At 37.7% G+C, this 18,662-nt stretch overlaps 2 protein-coding genes and 1 pseudogene across 9 annotated transcripts in view; all 3 read right to left on the bottom strand.

The window, feature by feature from the left end:
- LOC101678988 (ankyrin repeat domain-containing protein 26) overlaps positions 1-18,662 on the bottom strand; it is a 173,857-nt gene that overhangs the window by 117,384 nt on the left and 37,811 nt on the right. For 7 of the 8 annotated variants that reach the window (XR_006608096.1, XM_045084945.1, XM_045084946.1 and 4 more), the window contains 5 exons: positions 12,801-12,837; positions 6,614-6,689; positions 4,082-4,139; positions 3,774-3,973; positions 122-245 (listed from right to left, as the gene is read on the bottom strand). Coding sequence is in view for 7 of the 8 variants with exons in the window: in XM_045084945.1 (XP_044940880.1) it covers positions 122-245; positions 3,774-3,973; positions 4,082-4,139; positions 6,614-6,689; positions 12,801-12,837 (495 nt within the window). In the remaining variant the exon portion in view is untranslated. Of the gene's footprint in view, positions 1-121; positions 246-3,773; positions 3,974-4,081; positions 4,140-6,613; positions 6,690-12,800; positions 12,838-18,662 lie in introns of those variants that run through there. The other variant, XM_045084951.1, reaches the window with a different exon arrangement.
- LOC123386887 (transcription elongation factor A protein-like 3) lies at positions 7,836-9,335 on the bottom strand. The gene has a single exon (XM_004757665.3). It carries the CDS (start codon positions 8,694-8,696, stop codon positions 8,094-8,096), a length of 603 nt encoding a protein of 200 aa, XP_004757722.1. The 5' UTR covers positions 8,697-9,335; the 3' UTR covers positions 7,836-8,093.
- Positions 11,330-12,753, bottom strand: LOC101672813 (annotated as a pseudogene).

Consider the following 18,662-nt stretch of genomic DNA (forward strand, 5'->3'; position numbering starts at 1 on the left):
AAAAAGAAAACAAAAAATATCTTAATGAAATGGGGAACATAACTGGATCTACATACTGTGATATTTTTTTATACTAGCATTTAAGCCTAAAAAAAAAATGCAGAGATGTTCACTAACTTACCATGTCTATCATTTTTATCTGCCCTGTCAGCAGAAGTCAAACAGTCATTAACTGTTTGCGCTTGTGGAACACTTTCAGTGATACCATCGTCCTTTGTTTCAATCACTGGCTGCTCCTCTCCTTCCTATAAAAACAACACAAAACAAAAACCCGACTTCAGAAAACATCACATCAATTCACATGCTCACCCACTCACTCAGAAAGACAAATGCGTCCGTCAAGTCATAGGCACTATCCTGGGAGAAGCTGGAAATATAAATAAAAGAGACTGCCATGTATACTAGTAGGGGTAGAGATGGACAAAAACGAGAACAGAAGAGTATCATTTACTAGTTCTACAGGTGAAGTGAATAAAGCACAGTGAAGGCACAAAGGGGAAAACAGTTGTATATGGGAAGCTCAGGAAATGCTGCAAAGGTAGGGCTGTATCTTGAGAGAGAGACTACACAAAGATAGTGTGAAGGGCATTCTAGAAAAGGTAGAATGAGCAAAAGGATGACGTATGGAATAACACAGTAAGTGACGATAGCTACAGAAGGTGGCAAAACTGAAACACAATTTTTGGGAGTGGGATAGAGAGACAGAATTGGAAAACCAGGACTGAAACAAAAAAGGCAAGTGTGATGCTAGAATATGAACTTTCTCCTTCAGGTAATGGGCATCCACTAAAGAAGCAGAGGAGTTACATCACCACAAATATATTCTAGAAAGGTCACTCTGACAGCAATGTAGAGATGAACATAAAGGAACCCAAGGGGCACCTGGGTGGCTCAGTGGGTTTAATTTGACATTACTCATGATGCTAAAAAATAAATATCGGGTGCCTGGGTGCCTCAGAGGGTTGAGCCTCTGCCTTCAGCTCAGGTCACGATCCCAGGGTTCTGGGATCAAGCCCAGTATCGGGCTCTCTGCTCAGCCTGCCTCCACCTCTCTCTCTGCCTGCCTCTCTGCCTACTTGTGATCTCTGTCTGTCAAATAAATAAATGAAATCTTTTTAAAAAAAAAAAGATTAATAAATATTTAACTGCAAAACACCAAGATTTTCGTAGGAATACTCATTTTTAAAAATTAATCTTAAAAGATTTCTATTATATAAGAGAAATATGGGATTTTAAAATTCTGAGGCATTTTTAATTACTACTATGATATCTGAGAAAAATATAAAACTCTATTTTAAAATTCACATGGTTTTCTTATTCCACTGTGAACAGCATATTTCACCAGTAGGTAGTGACCAGAGAAAGAATCTAGTATTAAAAAATAATCATGATCATCCAAGTTGAAGGTTTTAAAGTCTCCAAATACATGTGTCATTATCAAGTAGGACCCAATATTCACATGAGGAAAGAAGAAAGGGACATTAATTAATTAATTAATTAAATCACCAGTATTTCTGAATTTCAGATATGAAAGAATTCACGTGTTAAATTTTTTTTTTTTTAAGATTTTATTTATTTATCAGAGAGAGGGAGAGAGCGAGCACAGGCAGACAGAATGGCAGACAGAGGCAGAGGGAGAAGCAGGCTCCCTGCTGAGCAAAGAGCCCGATGTGGGACTCCATCCCAGGACGCCGGGATCATGACCTGAGCCGAAGGCAGCTGCTTAACTAACTGAGCCACCCAGGCGTCCCCGCGTGTTAAATTTAACAACTATGGGAGCTCCTGGCTGGCTCAGTGGGAAGAGAGTGTGACTCTTGATCTCAGGGTTGTGTGTTCAAGCCCCATGCTGGGTATAGAGATTACTTAAAATTTTTTAAATTTAAAAATAACCCCCCAGTGGGGTGCCTGGGTGGCTCAGTGGGTTAAGCCTCTGCCTTCAGCTCAGGTCATGATCCCAGGGTCCTGGGATCGAGCCCCACATCCGGCTCTTTGCTCCGCGGGGAGGCTGCTTCCTCCTCTCTCTCTGCCTGCTTGTGATCCCTCTCTCTCTCTCTGACAAATAAATAAATAAAATTAAAAAAAAAAAAAACCCAAAACTAATAGCTATGAATACTAAAGTTTCCTGATAATATAAAATGTATCCACTGTTGGAGATATTTGAAAAAGTAAAAATCATCTTCCAGAAATAATTCTGTATACTCTGTTAGCAACCTTTCCTTCCTTACGATTCTATAATGACAACTAGTTCATATTAGGAAAAAAACTATAAATTGTGAGTTCATTCATTTGATGTGTGTGTATGTGTCTATTGCAGATACAATTAAAAATAAATCAGAATCAAAAAACAAGATGTTAGGGGCACCTGGGTGGCTTAGTGGGTTAAATCCTATGCCTTCAGCTAAGCTCATGATCCCAGGGTCCTGGGACCGAGCCCCACATCAGGCTCTCTGCTGAGCAAGGAGCCTGTTTCCCCCCACTCCTCTCTCTGCCTGCCTCTCTGCCTACTTGTGATCTCTCTCAAATAAATAAATAAAATCTTAAAAAAAAAATTTATATTTTTTCTTTAAGAGTGTTGCAGCTTAAAATTTATTTCATTTAATGGATAAAGATTAAGAACCTCACTTACATAGTCATAAATTTCAGTTTTAAGTAATGAAAAGACTACGTAAGGTGTTTACTTATCTCCTCTCTTTATTCTCAAAAAGATCTAAAACTTACCAAGATTATACCGCACAGTAAATAAATTAGAAACCACAAGAAAGAGCACCTGGTTGGCTCAGTTGGTTAAGCATCTGCCTTCAGCTCAGGTCATGATCCCAGGGTTGTGGGATTGAGTCCTGCATCAGGCTCCCTACTCAGTAGGGAGTCTGCTTCTCCACTGCCCCTCCCCCTGCTCTTACACTCTCTCTCACACACAGAGAAAAATAAATAAAATCTTAAAAAAAAAAAAAAAAAAACAAGAAAGATAATGGCCAAAATTCAAAATTCATAATAAATCTGATTAAGGCTAATCTATAACCACAGGTTTTGCTAAATTAAATATACAATATCACACTTCATCAACTTAAAAGTAAGAATAAAATTTTCTTCCACTTCTTCATAGAAATAAGCTGTAAGTCATTCAGATGAGTGAGCATTTTTTTTATTACCTGACTCCATTTTCTTAATTTGCACTTAAAATAATTTCTACCATATTTTATAATGTAGAGTATCTGCTCTCCCGTAGCCCCACAACTGCTATTGTGTTTTTATAATAATCTCTCTGAACTTTGCAAGCTTTACAGTCATCTAGCCCTTCTTAAATGAATTCTTTCCCTTCACCTCCTCCCTCATCTTCATATTCCATCTATAGCTGTTCTTTCCAGTTGCTCTGTAATTCTTTCCTCCCATAATGGCATACCTAAGAACTGTTCACTCCCACCAACCTTTATAAATCTCAATCCAATTACCTCTCTACCAGTATGACACTGCTTTCTCTTATGATCTTGAGGACTTCCCTTTCTTCCTAAGATTCTTTTCATTAGAAAGATCAAGAGGGGGCGCTTTTGTGGCTCAGTGGATTAAAGCCTCTGCCTTCAGCTCAGGTCATGATCCCAGGGTCCTGGGGAGCCTGCTTCCTCCTCTCACTCTGCCTACTTGTGGTATCTGTCTGACAAATAAATAAATAAACAAAATCTTAAAAAAAAAAAAAAAAGAAAGAAAGAAAGAAAGAAAGCTCAAGAGGATGAAATGTGAAAAAACATAGGGAAAAAGTTTAAAATGAAACAACTTACCTTTGTAAGACCAAGGCCTAACGATGTGAAAGGAGGTTTTAGAATAGAATCAGGCGATGGCAAAGCAGGAGGAGAAGAGTCACAGATGTCACCAGATGGTTTGGAAGGAACGCCAAACGTATCTTCACATTTGTTATCAGAATTATCATCCTCAAATAAAGTTTCATCTTGTGGTGATACAAGGCCAAGTTCTGTTTCCACTTAGTAAAAAACAAAATAAAGAGTATATGAAAATAGCTGTAATTTCGAGTTACTAACATAAGAATGGACAAAAATCAGTGCATAACGCAAGTCTTCAAACAGCTTACAGTTCTTGAAACGCTGAGAAACATTCATTAGTTTTCTTAAGTTTGGTTTTGAGGTATTCTGGAAAAAAATTAATAGTATTAAGGATTACAAATAACACATTTGGTAAAATAATTATAATATTCACCATTGTCAAATGAGCACCATTACACAAAGAACATGGGTTTTGGAATCATTCAAATGTAGATTCAAATCTCAGTTCTGCCATTTACTAGCCTACATTTTCTCCTGGGGTGAGGATTATGAGAGATGTGTGTGTTCCAAAATTCATTGTTTATGCACCACACCCAGTGCTCCATGCAATATGTGCCCACCTTAATACCCACCACCAGGCTCAACCAACCTCCCACGCTCCGCCCCTTCAAAACCCTCAGATTGTTTTTCAGAGTCCATAGTCTCTCATGGTTCTTCTCCCCTTCCAATTTCTCTCAACTACCTTCTCCTCTCCATCTCCCTATGTCCTCCATGTTATTTCTTGTGCTCCACAAGTAAGTGAAACCATATGATAATTGACTCTCTCTGCTTGATTTATTTCACTCAGCATTCCTCCAGTCCTGTCCATGTTGATACAAAAGTTGGGTATTCATCCTTTCTAATGGAGGCATAATACTCCATAATGTATATGGACCACAACTTCTTTATCCATTCATCCGTTGAACGGCATCCTGGTTCTTTCCACAGTTTGTCGACTGTGGCCATTGCTGCTATGAACGTTGGGGTACAGATGGCCCTTCTTTTCACTACATCTGTATCTTTGGGGTAAATGCCCAGTAGTGCAACTGCAGTGTCATAGGGTAGCACTGTTTTCCAAAGTGGCTGCACCAACTTGCATTTGCACCAAGACTGTAAGAAGGTTCCCCTTTCTCCACATCTTCTCTAACACTTGTTGTTTACTGTCTTGTTGATTTTGGCCATTCTAACTGGTGTAAGGTGGTATCTCAATGTGTTTTTGCTTTGAATCTCTCTGATGGCTAATGATGATGAACATATGGAACTGGCACAAAAACAGACACATAGACCAGTGGAACAGAATAGAGTCCATATATGGACCTTCAATTCTATGGTCAAATAAACAAAGCAGGAAAAAAAATACAGGAGAAAAAAGACAGTCTCTCTATCTAAAATTCTAAGCTCACAGCTAAAGGATAGTTAGAAATATATTGTAACCTTCTTTCTTATTTATTTCCTCAACATAATTCATTTGCACTTGTAAATCCTAAACATGAAAAGGGAATATAAATTTTTAAATTATGTATTTCAAAAATTTTTTATATTTAATTATGACATATTATGCACATTACATTACTTATAACATTCCATTATACAGAATTCCATCTGTCTGCTCATTAATTCACATTCAAAAAATATTAAAATTGCTTCTTCAAGCAAGGTTTTATTCTAGGTGTTCTAGGAGATGCACAATTATGTTTCCTAACATCCAATAGCTTATAATGATGCAGGAGCTTTAACATGAATATTTAAATAAATATAAAGTGAATAAAAGTTTGAATCTTAGGGCGCCTGGGTGGCTCAGTGGGTTAAGCCACTGCCTTCGGCTCAGGTCATGATCTCAGGGTCCTGAGATCGAGGCCCGCATCGGGCTCTCTGCTCAGCAGGAGCCTGCTTCCCTCTCTCTCTCTCTGCCTGCCTCTGTCTGCTTGTGATCTCTCTCTGTCAAATAAATAAATAAAATCTTTAAAAAAAAAAAAAAAGTTTGAATCTTAGAATCTGATACAAAGATTACGAGTAGATATTTTTTAAAAACTATAATATAAAAGATTTCTGAAATTAGACATTTTACCATATGGGTGTGAAAAGCCTCTGCTTCTAGTGTTAATTATTATTTTAGGCAAAACATGTATTCTTCACTTAGATAAAGAGTTTTAACTATACTCTTTATGGAATTATTTTGAAAACACAGTAGAATGCCTTTGCAATATAAATTTTGAGAGGCAATTTAAATTTCTAAATTTCCACAATTTCCGATCTTATTTTGGTCTAAATGTAGAACAAGGGACAGAAATAGCAAAAAAAAAAAAATCTTCTTTCATAAAACTGTATGCTACCAAAATTAAAAATGTCCAAGAAAAAACAATCTGTAATAAATAACTGGGTCCACTAAAGATTCATTTAGGCATGAGTATTATAAAAGTCATGTTAGAAGAAAAGAAAAAGAGAGATAAAGAGAAAAAGAGAAAGGAAAAGAAAAGAAAGAAAAGTCATGATAATTTAAAACTCACAGTAAGAATCCTTATCCTTGACCAAATGCCATATTTCCTCCATCATGGGAAAGCTTTTCCCAATATAATTTTCCTGTCATTATATATTTCCAGCCCATTATTTCTACCTTTGATATTTAACAGAGTTTAAAAAAAATTCAATTTGTCATATTTCTATAAAATGGTTTGTTCTGACCAACTTTCCACTTCAAACATAAAATGATGATAGGCAGGCCACTGCTAAATTTTAAGAGTAAATAATACACAAAACTACGTTCAGAGCAGAAAAATTAATTTCACAAGAGAGTAAATTACCTTCATATTGAAACTTAAGTCTTCATCATCTGATGTAGGCCATGAAGCATTATCATCACCAGGTTTAATGGAAATACTTTAGAGCAAAAATACACAACAAAAACAAGTTAATGAAAAAGAAAAATCAAGTGAAAGGTCATCTATTTATTTATTGAATGAAGTTTCTTGATGTAATTAACTTTAGCCTCTGTTTTTATTATTAAGTTTTTATTTTAATTCCAGTATCACACAGTGCTGTATTAGTTTCATGTATACAATATAATGATTTGGTAATTCCATCACCCAGCGCTCAGCACGACAAGTGCATTCCTTAACCCTTAGCTCCTATTTCACCTGTTTCCCTACCCATCTCCCCTCTGGTAACCATCAACTTGTTCGCTATGGTTAAGAGTCAGTTTCTTGGTTGTCTGTCTCTCGCTTTTTGTTGTTTTTTTTCTTTGCTCATTTCTATTGTTTCTTAAATTCTACATATGAGTGAAATCATATGGTATTTGTATTTCTCTGACTTAATTCCACTTAGCACAATACTCTCTAGTTCCCTCTATTTCACTGCAAATGACAAAATTTCATTCTTTTCTATGGCTGAATATTCCATTGTATATATATGTGCCACTTCTTCTTTATCCATTCATCGCTCAATGGACACACGGGCTGACTATTGTAACTAATGCTGTAGTAACCATAGGGGTACATGTATCCATTCAAATTGGTATTTTCATATTTTCGGGGGTAAATACCCAATGGTATGATTACTGGATTGTAGGGTAGTTCAGTTTTTACCTTTTGGAGGAAACGCCATATTGTTAACACAGAGGCTGCATTAGTTTGCATTCCCACCAATAATCCAAGAAGATTCCTTTTTCTCCACATACTTGCCAACATTGTTATTTATGTTTTTTATTTTAGCCATTCTGACAGGTAGGCAGTGGTATCTCATTGTAGTTTTGATTTCCATTTCCCTAATGATGAGTGATGCTGAGTATCTTCTTAGCTGCCTGTTGGTCATTTTGTGTTTTCTTTGGAAAAATGTCTGTTCGTGTTTTCTGATAATTTTTAAATTGGGTTGTGTTTTGGGTGCTGAGCTCTATCAATTCTTTTTATTTATATACTAACCCTTTATTGGCTATATCATTTGCAAATATCTGCTCCTATTCGATACGTTGCCTTTTCATTGTGTGGATTGACCCCTTCACTGTGTAAAAGCTTTTGATTTTTTTGTGTGTGTGGTTCTGAAAACTGTATTTTCTTTATTGTTATTTTACAGTGTACCATGAACATTTCTTCCATGCACATGGGTGAAAATTCCCTACTGAAAGACAGAGAACATTGTAGTTGTATCAAAAGGCTGCTGGTAACAAGAGTGACACCTAAAGCAAAGTATGAGCTTAAGGTTAAAGCACATAGCCTGGCAAATGCCTGTCAGGGAAAGCATGGTCAGCAATATTCTCATTAGAGAAGTTAAAATTGAAGGCCAAAGGCATTAAAGATATGGGATATCATGTAAACCCTTTTGGCCCCTACCTCCGCCCCTCATGCCCTTGAAACCCCGCTGCCCCCTTGGGGCAAACAGATCCTGTACATCTCTTTGCGTCCAATGAAAACCACCCATTTTCTGTTTTTTTCTTAGCTCATCCTGAGCCCTTGACATATCTCCACATTCTCTCATCATCTCCTCACTGCCCAAGTGCCTTTCCTGTAAGTCCTCCTGATAGTCCTTAGGGGAATCATCTGTCCCCCTGTCTGTTTTTCTTTTTGCTTTCCTGGGCACATAATCTTCAGCTGGGCACTTTTCAGCAGCCCATGGCTCACTCTCAGGCTTTGCCAGGGATTCTGGCTTGCCCTCACTGTGTGGTTTTCCCTCATTTTCAGACTTGCCCTGCTTTTCTTGCTTTCGCTCATCTTCTGGTTGTCTCCCATTATCTGGCTGTCCCTTATTCTGGAGCTTTCCCTCATGCCCTGGCTTCTCCTCCACTTCCAGCTTCTCTTCCTCATCTGATTTTCCTTCATCGTCAGCCTCTACTTCATCTTCAGGCTTTCCCTCAACTTCCAGCTTTCCTTCATTTTCATTGTAGCGATTTTCCATGTTGAATTTTCCCTTCTTTTCCTTGTCCTGAAGGGATTCTAAACAGGTTCTTCCTCCTTTTCTAGAAAGCCTTGCAGAGTGCAGGGAACAGACAGACAGACCTGTGGGGCCCGGGCAGGCCTGCGCCTCCTCGGGCTCGCTGAAGCCCGCTCGCCCCTCGCCGGCAACTCAGGCAGCTCACGGACCTGGTTCTGCGCAGGCGATGGGAGTGGACAGTGCAGGGACTGTCCGCAGGGCGGACGAGTGGGCAGGCGAGAGGGCGGGCGCGGGGGCTGCTGCCCGCGGGGGCTGCTGCCCACGTCGGCGCCCAACCAGTCACGTGAGCCAAGCTTTTGATTTTGATGTAGTCGCAACAGTTTGTTTTTGCTTTTATTGCTCCTGAGGCAAGAGCAGTAAACGCAAAAATAAACAGAAACAGACCCAGAAATACAGAGAATTCTGTATCGCCAGAAGAGAATGGGGTGGGAAGATGGACAAAATGGGTAAAGGGGAATGGGAGGTTCAGGATTCCAGTTATAGTAAGTCACAGGGATACAAGTACAGCATAGGGAATACAGTTAACGGTATTGTAATAGCATCATGCAGTAAGAGATAGTAGCTACGCTTGTGGTAGGCATGGTATAACATTCAGAGTTCTTAAATCACCTGAAACACAACGTAACAGTATGGATAAACTATGCTTCAATTTAAATAAATAAACAAACAAATATGAACAAATTTATGTTATTAGTGGGAATACTGTTCCCAGAGAGATTAAAAACTATAGGGTCCAACTTTTTCCCCTACACAGGTCCTGCCTTATTTAGGTCTATATGAACTAGCAAGACCTTAATAACCTTCATAAGCACTGAGATACCCAAGAAGAGAGACTGCTATAAAAATAGAGTCCTGGTAGCTGTGCCTCTATTTCCCTATACACAGCCTAATATTTTCTTTCTGTGAGCTCTTAGATCATTCTTTTGCAGGGCTTAGTAGTACCCTCCAAACTTTTAAATCTTTAGCCTATGAAAGCAGATTCCCAAAACAAGCATAGTATCAAATGACCAAGAGTAGGAGCCATTTCCTGCTCCTGGAGGACAAGCTAAACTGAAAGTCATCCATGTAATCATCTCAATGTAGACATGTTACCAACTACCCAAATGAAGCTCTGTTACTGATTTGATAGCCAGTCCTAGCCCACCAAACCCAACATGTACATGGGAAGGACATCAGAGAATTAGAAAAAGAGGTGGAGTGAGGAGACCCCTACCTTGGGCCATATATCTGTGTGGTTCAGAATCTCCATTCCCCCATTACTCGAGAGGATCTAAGCCAAGATTGGGCTGGAAGTAGATGATATCACATTCCTATATGCTGTAAAAAGCCTTCCACGTGGCTCAAATGATTTTAATACCTCTCAACAGAAAACCTGAAGTATGCTAGTTCATTCAATTCAACCAATCAACAAAAAAACTGCTCATGATTCTCTTGAACCCTTTATTTTAATGTGCTTTTCTAAACAACTCCCAATATCCTGTGTCCTTCATTCCTTTCTGTGTGTGTATATCCTTCATTTCTGTAATACATCTTGATCTAACTTATCGTAAGCCCAAATATTCTGACATCCTTTCTAAAACTCTTATTCCCATCCAACCCAGTGTCGTTATTCTTGAAACTCGACCACTCCTGCCAATTCCTTCCTTACGCACCTTCATTGTGTTCACTAGACCCACTCCCCATCTTTCTATTATTAAAACATTCACCTATTAAGATAAGGAAAAAAAGGAAAAAACTTGAATGTAAATCTCATTTCTGTCACTTATCATATCCAAATAAGTCACTTTAATCTCTCTTGCATTTCAAATTCTCCATTTAAATAATCACTTGGTGAGGATGTTAAACACAGGTTGTAGTACCAGAGGGTATTTTGATTAATTCATCTCTAAGATGCCCTAAAATCATGAAATTCTATGTGCTTTTGATTTTGTCTATAGAAAAACAGAAAATACTTAGCTGGCAGAAAGGGAAAAAGTTAATGGAATAAAAGAACATCAAGAAAAGCAGAGAAGAAAGAAAAAAAAAAGAACAAGAAAAGTCAATGGAGAAAAGGAAAAAAATCTACAAAAAAAGAAAAAACTTCAAGGAACTGGTCAAAGGAACTAGCCTAAAGGGAAAACTAGAATGGGAAGTCAGTAAATAGAGAACCATTTAGAAATATCCTCTAAATAGATGATAAAATTAATTAACGTATCATGGCCTACACCTAGATTACATATCCATCACTTCTGGAAAAAGCATTCATCTCAAGGAGAGCAGACATCTCTATCTCTAAGAACTTGCCTGATTAGGTCTTGCTTATGTAAAAGCTATATACTATGGCCATAAGTAATGAGAGCCATCCTAAAATCTTGGACAGTAAAAACAAGAGACTAGTTGCCACTGCACTAATTACCCCTAGTTATCACTAGTTGTCAAATATATTAGAACAAATGCTTGGACTAACCTGGTTTCTTAGGAAAACTCTAAATCAGCAAACACATAACTAAATTTGACTTTCTGAGCTGGTCTGACTAGGATCTGTACCTTAACCTCAGTGCTGCTGAGGGACAAAAGAATTGATGTGGGAGTCACGCAGGCTGACAGTCAAATCGTGGGTCTACTACTCATTTTTTTTTTTTTACGTTAAAGGAATCCTTTATATTATGATACTTCTTAAACAGAAACACAATTCAAAAATAAACACACTTGTAAAACTCTTATTCTCTTAATCAAACCTTTGTTGACTACCACACTTAGCTACTAGCAGCATTTGGATGCAAAGGTTTCACTTGTGCTAATCTAGACAAGCCAAAGCAGAGACTCTGATTTGGAGACTTAACAGACACCCCTGCCAGTGGGCTCCTGCTGCTGTTGCTGCTGCTGCTGCTGCTTCCAGACAGCGCTGGTGGCATCTACTTAGGTTTTCTGCTTCCAGCTGAAGGTTTGCATATTTGTAATGGTTTCCGAATGGCCTCTTCACTGATAAAGCCTTTTTTGGTAAAGGCTGAGATTCTGATTTCAGGGCAGCTGGAGCACAGTCTCTTGAAGTCACTTCCAAAGTGACTTTGGATCACGTTTGGATTGAGGTTTCTTCTCCTTTTTTTCAACTGGGGATTTTACCTTCACTTCTTTCTTTTTAATTTCTTCCACTTTATTTTCTCCCAGAGTGAAGTTCACATCATCATCTTCACACTCCCTAAAATCAGACTCATCCTCAGACTCTCCACCAGCAGGTTGGTTCAGAGTCGTCAGCACTACCGCCATGACTGCCTTCCTAAAGACTCTTCCTCTGCTGTACCACAGCTTTTGATGCTGCTTTTCTTTTCCCTTGAGCACCGCACACATCATCTCCCTCGGTAAGCTTATCTCAATCTAAATCATCACTGGCTACACTGCAATCGGAGAGATGGGGAGCCTTAGTCATTATCCCAATTTCGCTGCTGCCACATTTTTTGGTGCTTGTATCTCGAGCCTCTCCCACATCAATGGTGACCGCTGGAAGTTCCTTCACTGATAAAGCTAGCGCCACTTCTAAGTCTCGCTGGTAGAGTTCCTCACCTAAAGCCATCCTTTTTTAGGGGTTTTCTCTTGTAGTGGGATATCTTCTTTCTGGACATTCTTCAGTTTAGGTTTCCTTGTTTCTAGTATTAACTCCTTTGGTGTTGTTCTGGGCTTCTTATTCAAAGGTGTGGTTGCAGAAACAAAGTCATCATCGCTGCCAGAAATTTCAAACTGACTAGTTTCTTATGCCTCATGGGGGGCACCATGGCCCCCTCAAAGACCGAAAATTCACAGTGTTCAAGCTCTTGTTAGCAGCAGTGGCAGTTTCTGGGTCTGTTACTCTTTAACTATAGAATCATAGGTCAATTAATCAAATTCCTGAACCACAGCTAATTAATGAAAAAATAGACTGTAACAGCACATCTACTTTGTGATGCTATTGTAATGACTATATAAGTAATAAATGTCAAGCATATAATATAGTGCCTAACACACAGTAGAACTCTCAACAAATGCTTTTCTCTGCATTCCCTTGTTAACAAAGAATTTGTAAAAAAAAAAAAAAAAAAAAAAAAAAAATCCTACCTGCTTAAAGAGTCTTCTTCAAAACTCTTATTTGTCACTAAAGAAAAAAGCAAAGTACATTTTAAATCAACAACAGAAAAATACAGAATATTCAAAGTGTAAGACTGATGTTGTGTTAAAAAGTATTCTTCGGGACCAAATCTGGCAACCACACTGGAGTGAATATTAATTATACTATTGGTAGGCAATTAACTCGCTAAGAAATCTTACTTTCTCCTCTACATTTACCAAATGGAAGAAAAGAATGGTATCCATCAGAATTTGATACCTACAAGTGGATGTTTATAATGACCACAATTTTAACCAAACCCTTGGGACTGACAGAAAATGGTGTCATTAGCAGAATCATCATCATAGACTGACAATGTCAGGATTCTTCTGGATTCTTCAGGACTTTTACTATGAGGCAAAGTTAAAAGAGACTATACTTATTTTGCTGTAACACAACAGAACTTCTCCAGATCTCCAGCAGGGGCTGTTAAGTTTGGGGTGAAACACCTCGTCACAAAGTTTGGTCTACAGCCACTCTACTTTGCAGCATGGCAAAACATAACAAACAGACTCTGTCTGGCCTTATTTCCAATTGCAAGGTAAGTATGAAAGCTTTTAGTGATTCTGGTTCTATAAAGTATAACCTCTTGAGACAACCTACTTTCATTACTGGAGAGTCTATCTGGATCTACCTCTTAGACCAGAATGGTACCAATGATTAGTGCTAGGTAGTAGGATATGATGTCATTGTTCTCAACCCTCCCCACTACGTGACAAACGTTTGTAGAAATCACACTTTTTCAGTCTATAAGGCATATGTCATCAGATCCTATACTGATGAACATAACAAAGGACAAAGATTATCTTGAATCACTATATTCAATTACCTCAGAATTTTAATTTTTTAAACATTCAAGAAGATATCCACTGTATGATTGCAACTATATGACATTCTGGTAAAAGTAAAACTTTTTAAGTTAGGAGACAAGGCTTGTGACAAGGGGAACAGGCACAGCACAGAGAACTTTTAAGGCAGTGAAACTATTCTATGTGATACCACATGATAGATACATGTCATCACACATTTGTTAAAACCCATAGAATGTATGACATCAAGAATGAACCCTGATGTAAATTATGGGCTGTGGATGATAAAGATGAGCTAATATAAATATAACAATGTACCACTGTGGTTCAGGATGTTGATAACAAGGAAGGTCACACGTGTAGAGGAACATGCGGTAAATGGAAACTCTGTACTTCCTGCTAATATTTTGCAATGAACTTGAAAATGCTGTAAAAAATAAGGTCTATTTACTGTGAAGGAAAAAAAAGGTATCCATTGAGACTGCTAAGTGTTGGTACAAACCAAGTGATTTATCAAGTACTTATTACTTGATTTCCTTCTGGGAACCTGGAATTTTGATATATGCTAGGGAGAAGATGCCTACATGATTATCAATTAAAGAAAACTTCAGGCAATGAGTATCTATAAGATTCTTGTATTGGCAGACAACATCTCACACGAGTTGTCGTGATTTAATGCTGGAGGAATTAAGCACACCCATAGGCCGAGGATTCTTAGAAGCCTGCACTTGGCTTCCTCTAGACTTTACTCCATGCACCTTTTCTCTGCTGATTTTGCTTTGTATCATTTCACCGTAATAAACCGCAGGCATGCGTACAAATATGCTGAGACGTGCGAGTTCCTCCAGTGAATAACCAAACCTGGGTGTCATTTTGGGAGCCACTAATACCAATGCATCATATGCAATTTTTATGATTAAGGTTGATGTATTAACACACGATTACAGTTAGAAGGTTATTTCACAGAACACCTTTCCTTGAATCTGTTTTTCTTAGGATGTGCCTGGGAGATTCCTGTATTTCTCTATCCATTTGAATAAAGGCTTAAGAGGAATAGACAAAATAATGTCAGAAAATAATGTGAAACAAGCAACAATCTTCTTTTAATTGGGAAAAAAAGAGAATTCTGATGATTACCAATATGTTCTATAGTATAAAATTTCCTATAAAAAACCTAAAAGGACACATAAATTTTCTCCAACTAAATAGGGCTTAATTCACTTTTATTGTGGTTATGAATCATTAAGGTAACTGGGATAATTATAGAAAAATATGTAACTATCATACACAGTATAATAACAACTATTGATTATAGAGGTTTTTTGTTTCGACTCTTTTTCTTAATTTCGTATAGAATTAAAAACAGTTCACCTATTAAAGGCAGTTGGTTGACAAACTGGTCAAAAAGTCAGAAATACTACATTCAAAATGTAGGATGAGTTATCCACTCTACTCTGAAAATAGTGGATTTGATCATTAAAGATCAACAGTACTCATTTGGGGGAAAACAAAGGAAGTTATCTTATATAGAGAGAGGATTAAAAACTTGTCAATCTAATTGGCCACATCTTCTTGTTAAGCCACAGTTTACCAATTTCTGAAAAAATATAAAAGCATGTCACATTAAAACTGTTAACAGGTAAAAATTTCTGACAATCCAGAAAATGCTTTCGATCTTGGCCAAACATCATCACTAACTCTGTCACTGTGGTACAGTGACAGAAGTTTAGCATAAGAAACAACAAAATATGAAATACATTTTAGATGCAGTAGCCTGTTACAAGGAAATATACATATAGTAGAAATATGTTCCAATAGTGATAGATTCCAAGACAGTTTTCCTTAGCACTTTCTTTAGAGATGATATTCAGAAAAAAGCGGTAAAAGTGGAGATATCAGAAGAAGGCAAATGAAAGAGGATGGAGAGAGACAGCACTAACAAAAATAGTCCAGTACTGACGTTTTTTACTGACACAGAATCCCTAGCAACGTTGAACTAGTATATTCAGCATGTTACCTTGTATTTTCTCCTTGATATTATACTAGTTTCCTGCAATAAAATACTTAAAAGTGGTCAGCTTCTCCCAAATTGCTGGTCTGTATAAAGTATATCTGATCAAAATTTAAAACTGTCAAAATATAGCTGCATCGTGATTCCATATCAGAGATAGGGCCTGACAGTTGCTTCCTGCCTATTGCTTCCAGATTTTTGTTCTAGTATTCATTCAGGAGAGTGTACCAAGGACGTGAAGAAAGGCTCAACTATCTCTGAGTGCGGTTTCAATACCAAGGAGAGCAGCAGAATTCCAGAGGAGGAGAAAGCCAAGCACGGAACTCATGGCTTTTTTCCTGTGATTTTTTTTAGTCTTGCAGTTAATTTAATTTTTTCTTTTTCATTTTTTTTTTTCTCGCCTTCGGGTAAAATTTTTTTTTAACTGTTACCTTTTTCTTTTTTAACGATTTTTTACTAGTTTATCTAATATATATATTTTTTCTTTTTTACATTTTTCTTAGGTGTTTTCTTTTTTAAAAAATTCTTTTCTTTTCTTTTCTTTTTGTTTTCTTCTTTTCTTTTTGTTTTTTTTTTCTTTCTTCCTTTTTGAACATCTTTTTATCCCCTTTCTCCCCACTCACGATTTTGGATCTCTTCTAATTTGGTTAAAGCATATTTTCCTGGGGTTCTTGCCACCCTTTTAGTATTTTACTTGCCCCTTCATTTACTCTTATCTGGACAAAATGACAAGACGTAAAAATTCAACACAAAAAAAAGAACAAGAGGCAGTACCGAAGGCTAGGGACCTAATCAATACAGACATCGGTAATATGTCAGATCTAGAGTTCAGAATGACAATTCTCAAGGTTCTAGCCGGGCTCGAAAAAGGCATGGAAGATATTAGAGAAACCCTCTCGAGAGATATAAAAGCCCTTTCTGGAGAAATAAAAGAACTAAAATCTAACCAAGGTGAAATCAAAAAAGCTATAAATGAGGTGCAATCAAAAATGGAGGCTCTAACTGCTAGGATAAATGAGGCAGAAGAAAGAATTAGTGATATAGAAGACCAAATGACAGAGAATAAAGAAGCTGAGCAAAAGAGGGACAAACAGCTACTGGACCACGAGGGGAGAATTCGAGAGATAAGTGACACCATAAGACGAAACAACATTAGAATAATTGGGATTCCAGAAGAAGAAGAAACTGAGAGGGGAGCAGAAGGTATACTGGAGAGAATTATTGGGGAGAATTTCCCCAATATGGCAAAGGGAACGAGCATCAAAATTCAGGAGGTTCAGAGAACGCCCCTCAAAATCAATAAGAATAGGCCCACACCCCGTCACCTAATAGTAAGATTTACAAGTCTCAATGACAAAGAGAAAATCCTGAAAGCAGCCCGGGAAAAGAAGTCTGTAACACACAATGGTAAAAATATTAGATTGGCAGCTGACTTATGCACAGAGACCTGGCAGGCCAGAAAGAGCTGGCATGATATTTTCAGAGCACTAAACGAGAAAAACATGCAGCCAAGAATACTATATCCAGCTAGGCTATCATTGAAAATAGAAGGAGAGATTAAAAGCTTCCAGGACAAACAACAACTGAAAGAATTTGCAAATACCAAACCAGCTCTACAGGAAATATTGAAAGAGGTCCTCTAAGCAAAGAGAGAGCCTACAAGTGGTAGATCAGAAAGGAACAGAGACCATATACAGTAACAGTCACCTTACAGGCAATACAATGGCACTAAATTCATATCTCTCAATAGTTACCCTGAATGTGAATGGGCTAAATGCCCCTGTCAAAAGACACAGGGTATCAGAATGGATAAAAAACAAAACCCATCTATATGTTGCCTCCAAGAAACTCATTTTAAGCCCGAAGACACCTCCAGATTTAAAGTGAGGGGGTGGAAAAGAATTTACCATGCTAATGGACATCAGAAGAAAGCAGGAGTGGCAATCCTTATATCAGATCAATTAGATTTTAAGCCAAAGACTATAATAAGAGATGAGGAAGGACACTATATCATACTCAAAGGGTCTGTCCAACAAGAAGATTTAACAATTTTAAATATCTATGCCCCCAACATGGGAGCAGCCAACTATATAAACCAATTAATAACCAAATCAAAGAAACACATCAACAATAATACAATAATAGTAGGGGACTTTAACACTCCCCTCACTGAAATGGACAGGTCATCCAAGCAAAAGATCAGCAAGGAAATAAAGGCCTTAAACGACGACACACTGGACCAGATGGACATCACAGATATATTCAGAACATTTCATCCCAAAGCAACAGAATACACATTCTTCTCTAGTGCACATGGAACATTCTCCAGAATAGATCACATCCTCGGTCCTAAATCAGGACTCAACCGGTATCAAAAGATTGGGATCATTCCCTGCATATTTTCAGACCACAATGCTCTAAAGCTAGAACTCAACCACAAAAGGAAGTTTGGAAAGAACCCAAATACATGGAGACTAAACAGTATCCTTCTAAAGAATGAATGGGTCAACCGGGAAATTAAAGAAGAATTGAAAAAAATCATGGAAACAAATGATAATGAAAATACAACGGTTCAAAATCTGTGGGACACAACAAAGGCAGTCCTGAGAGGAAAATATATAGCGGTACAGGCCTTTCTCAAGAAACAAGAAAGGTCTCAGGTACACAACCTAACCCTACACCTAAAGGAGCTGGAGAAAGAACAAGAAAGAAACCCTAAGCCCAGCAGAAGAAGAGAAATCATAAAGATCAGAGCAGAAATCAATGAAATAGAAACCAAAAAAACAATAGAACAAATCAACGAAACTAGGAGCTGGTTCTTTGAAAGAATTAATAAAATTGATAAACCCCTGGCCCGACTTATCAAAAAGAAAAGAGAAAGGACCCAAATAAATAAAATCATGAATGAAAGAGGAGAGATCACAACTAACACCAAAGAAATACAAACTATTATAAGAACATACTATGAGCAACTCTACGGCAATAAATTTGAC

Source organism: Mustela putorius, unplaced genomic scaffold (assembly GCF_011764305.1).
Source record: "Mustela putorius furo isolate JIRA1106 unplaced genomic scaffold, ASM1176430v1.1 tig00000827_pilon_pilon_pilon, whole genome shotgun sequence".
NCBI classification, from domain to species: domain Eukaryota; kingdom Metazoa; phylum Chordata; class Mammalia; order Carnivora; family Mustelidae; genus Mustela; species Mustela putorius.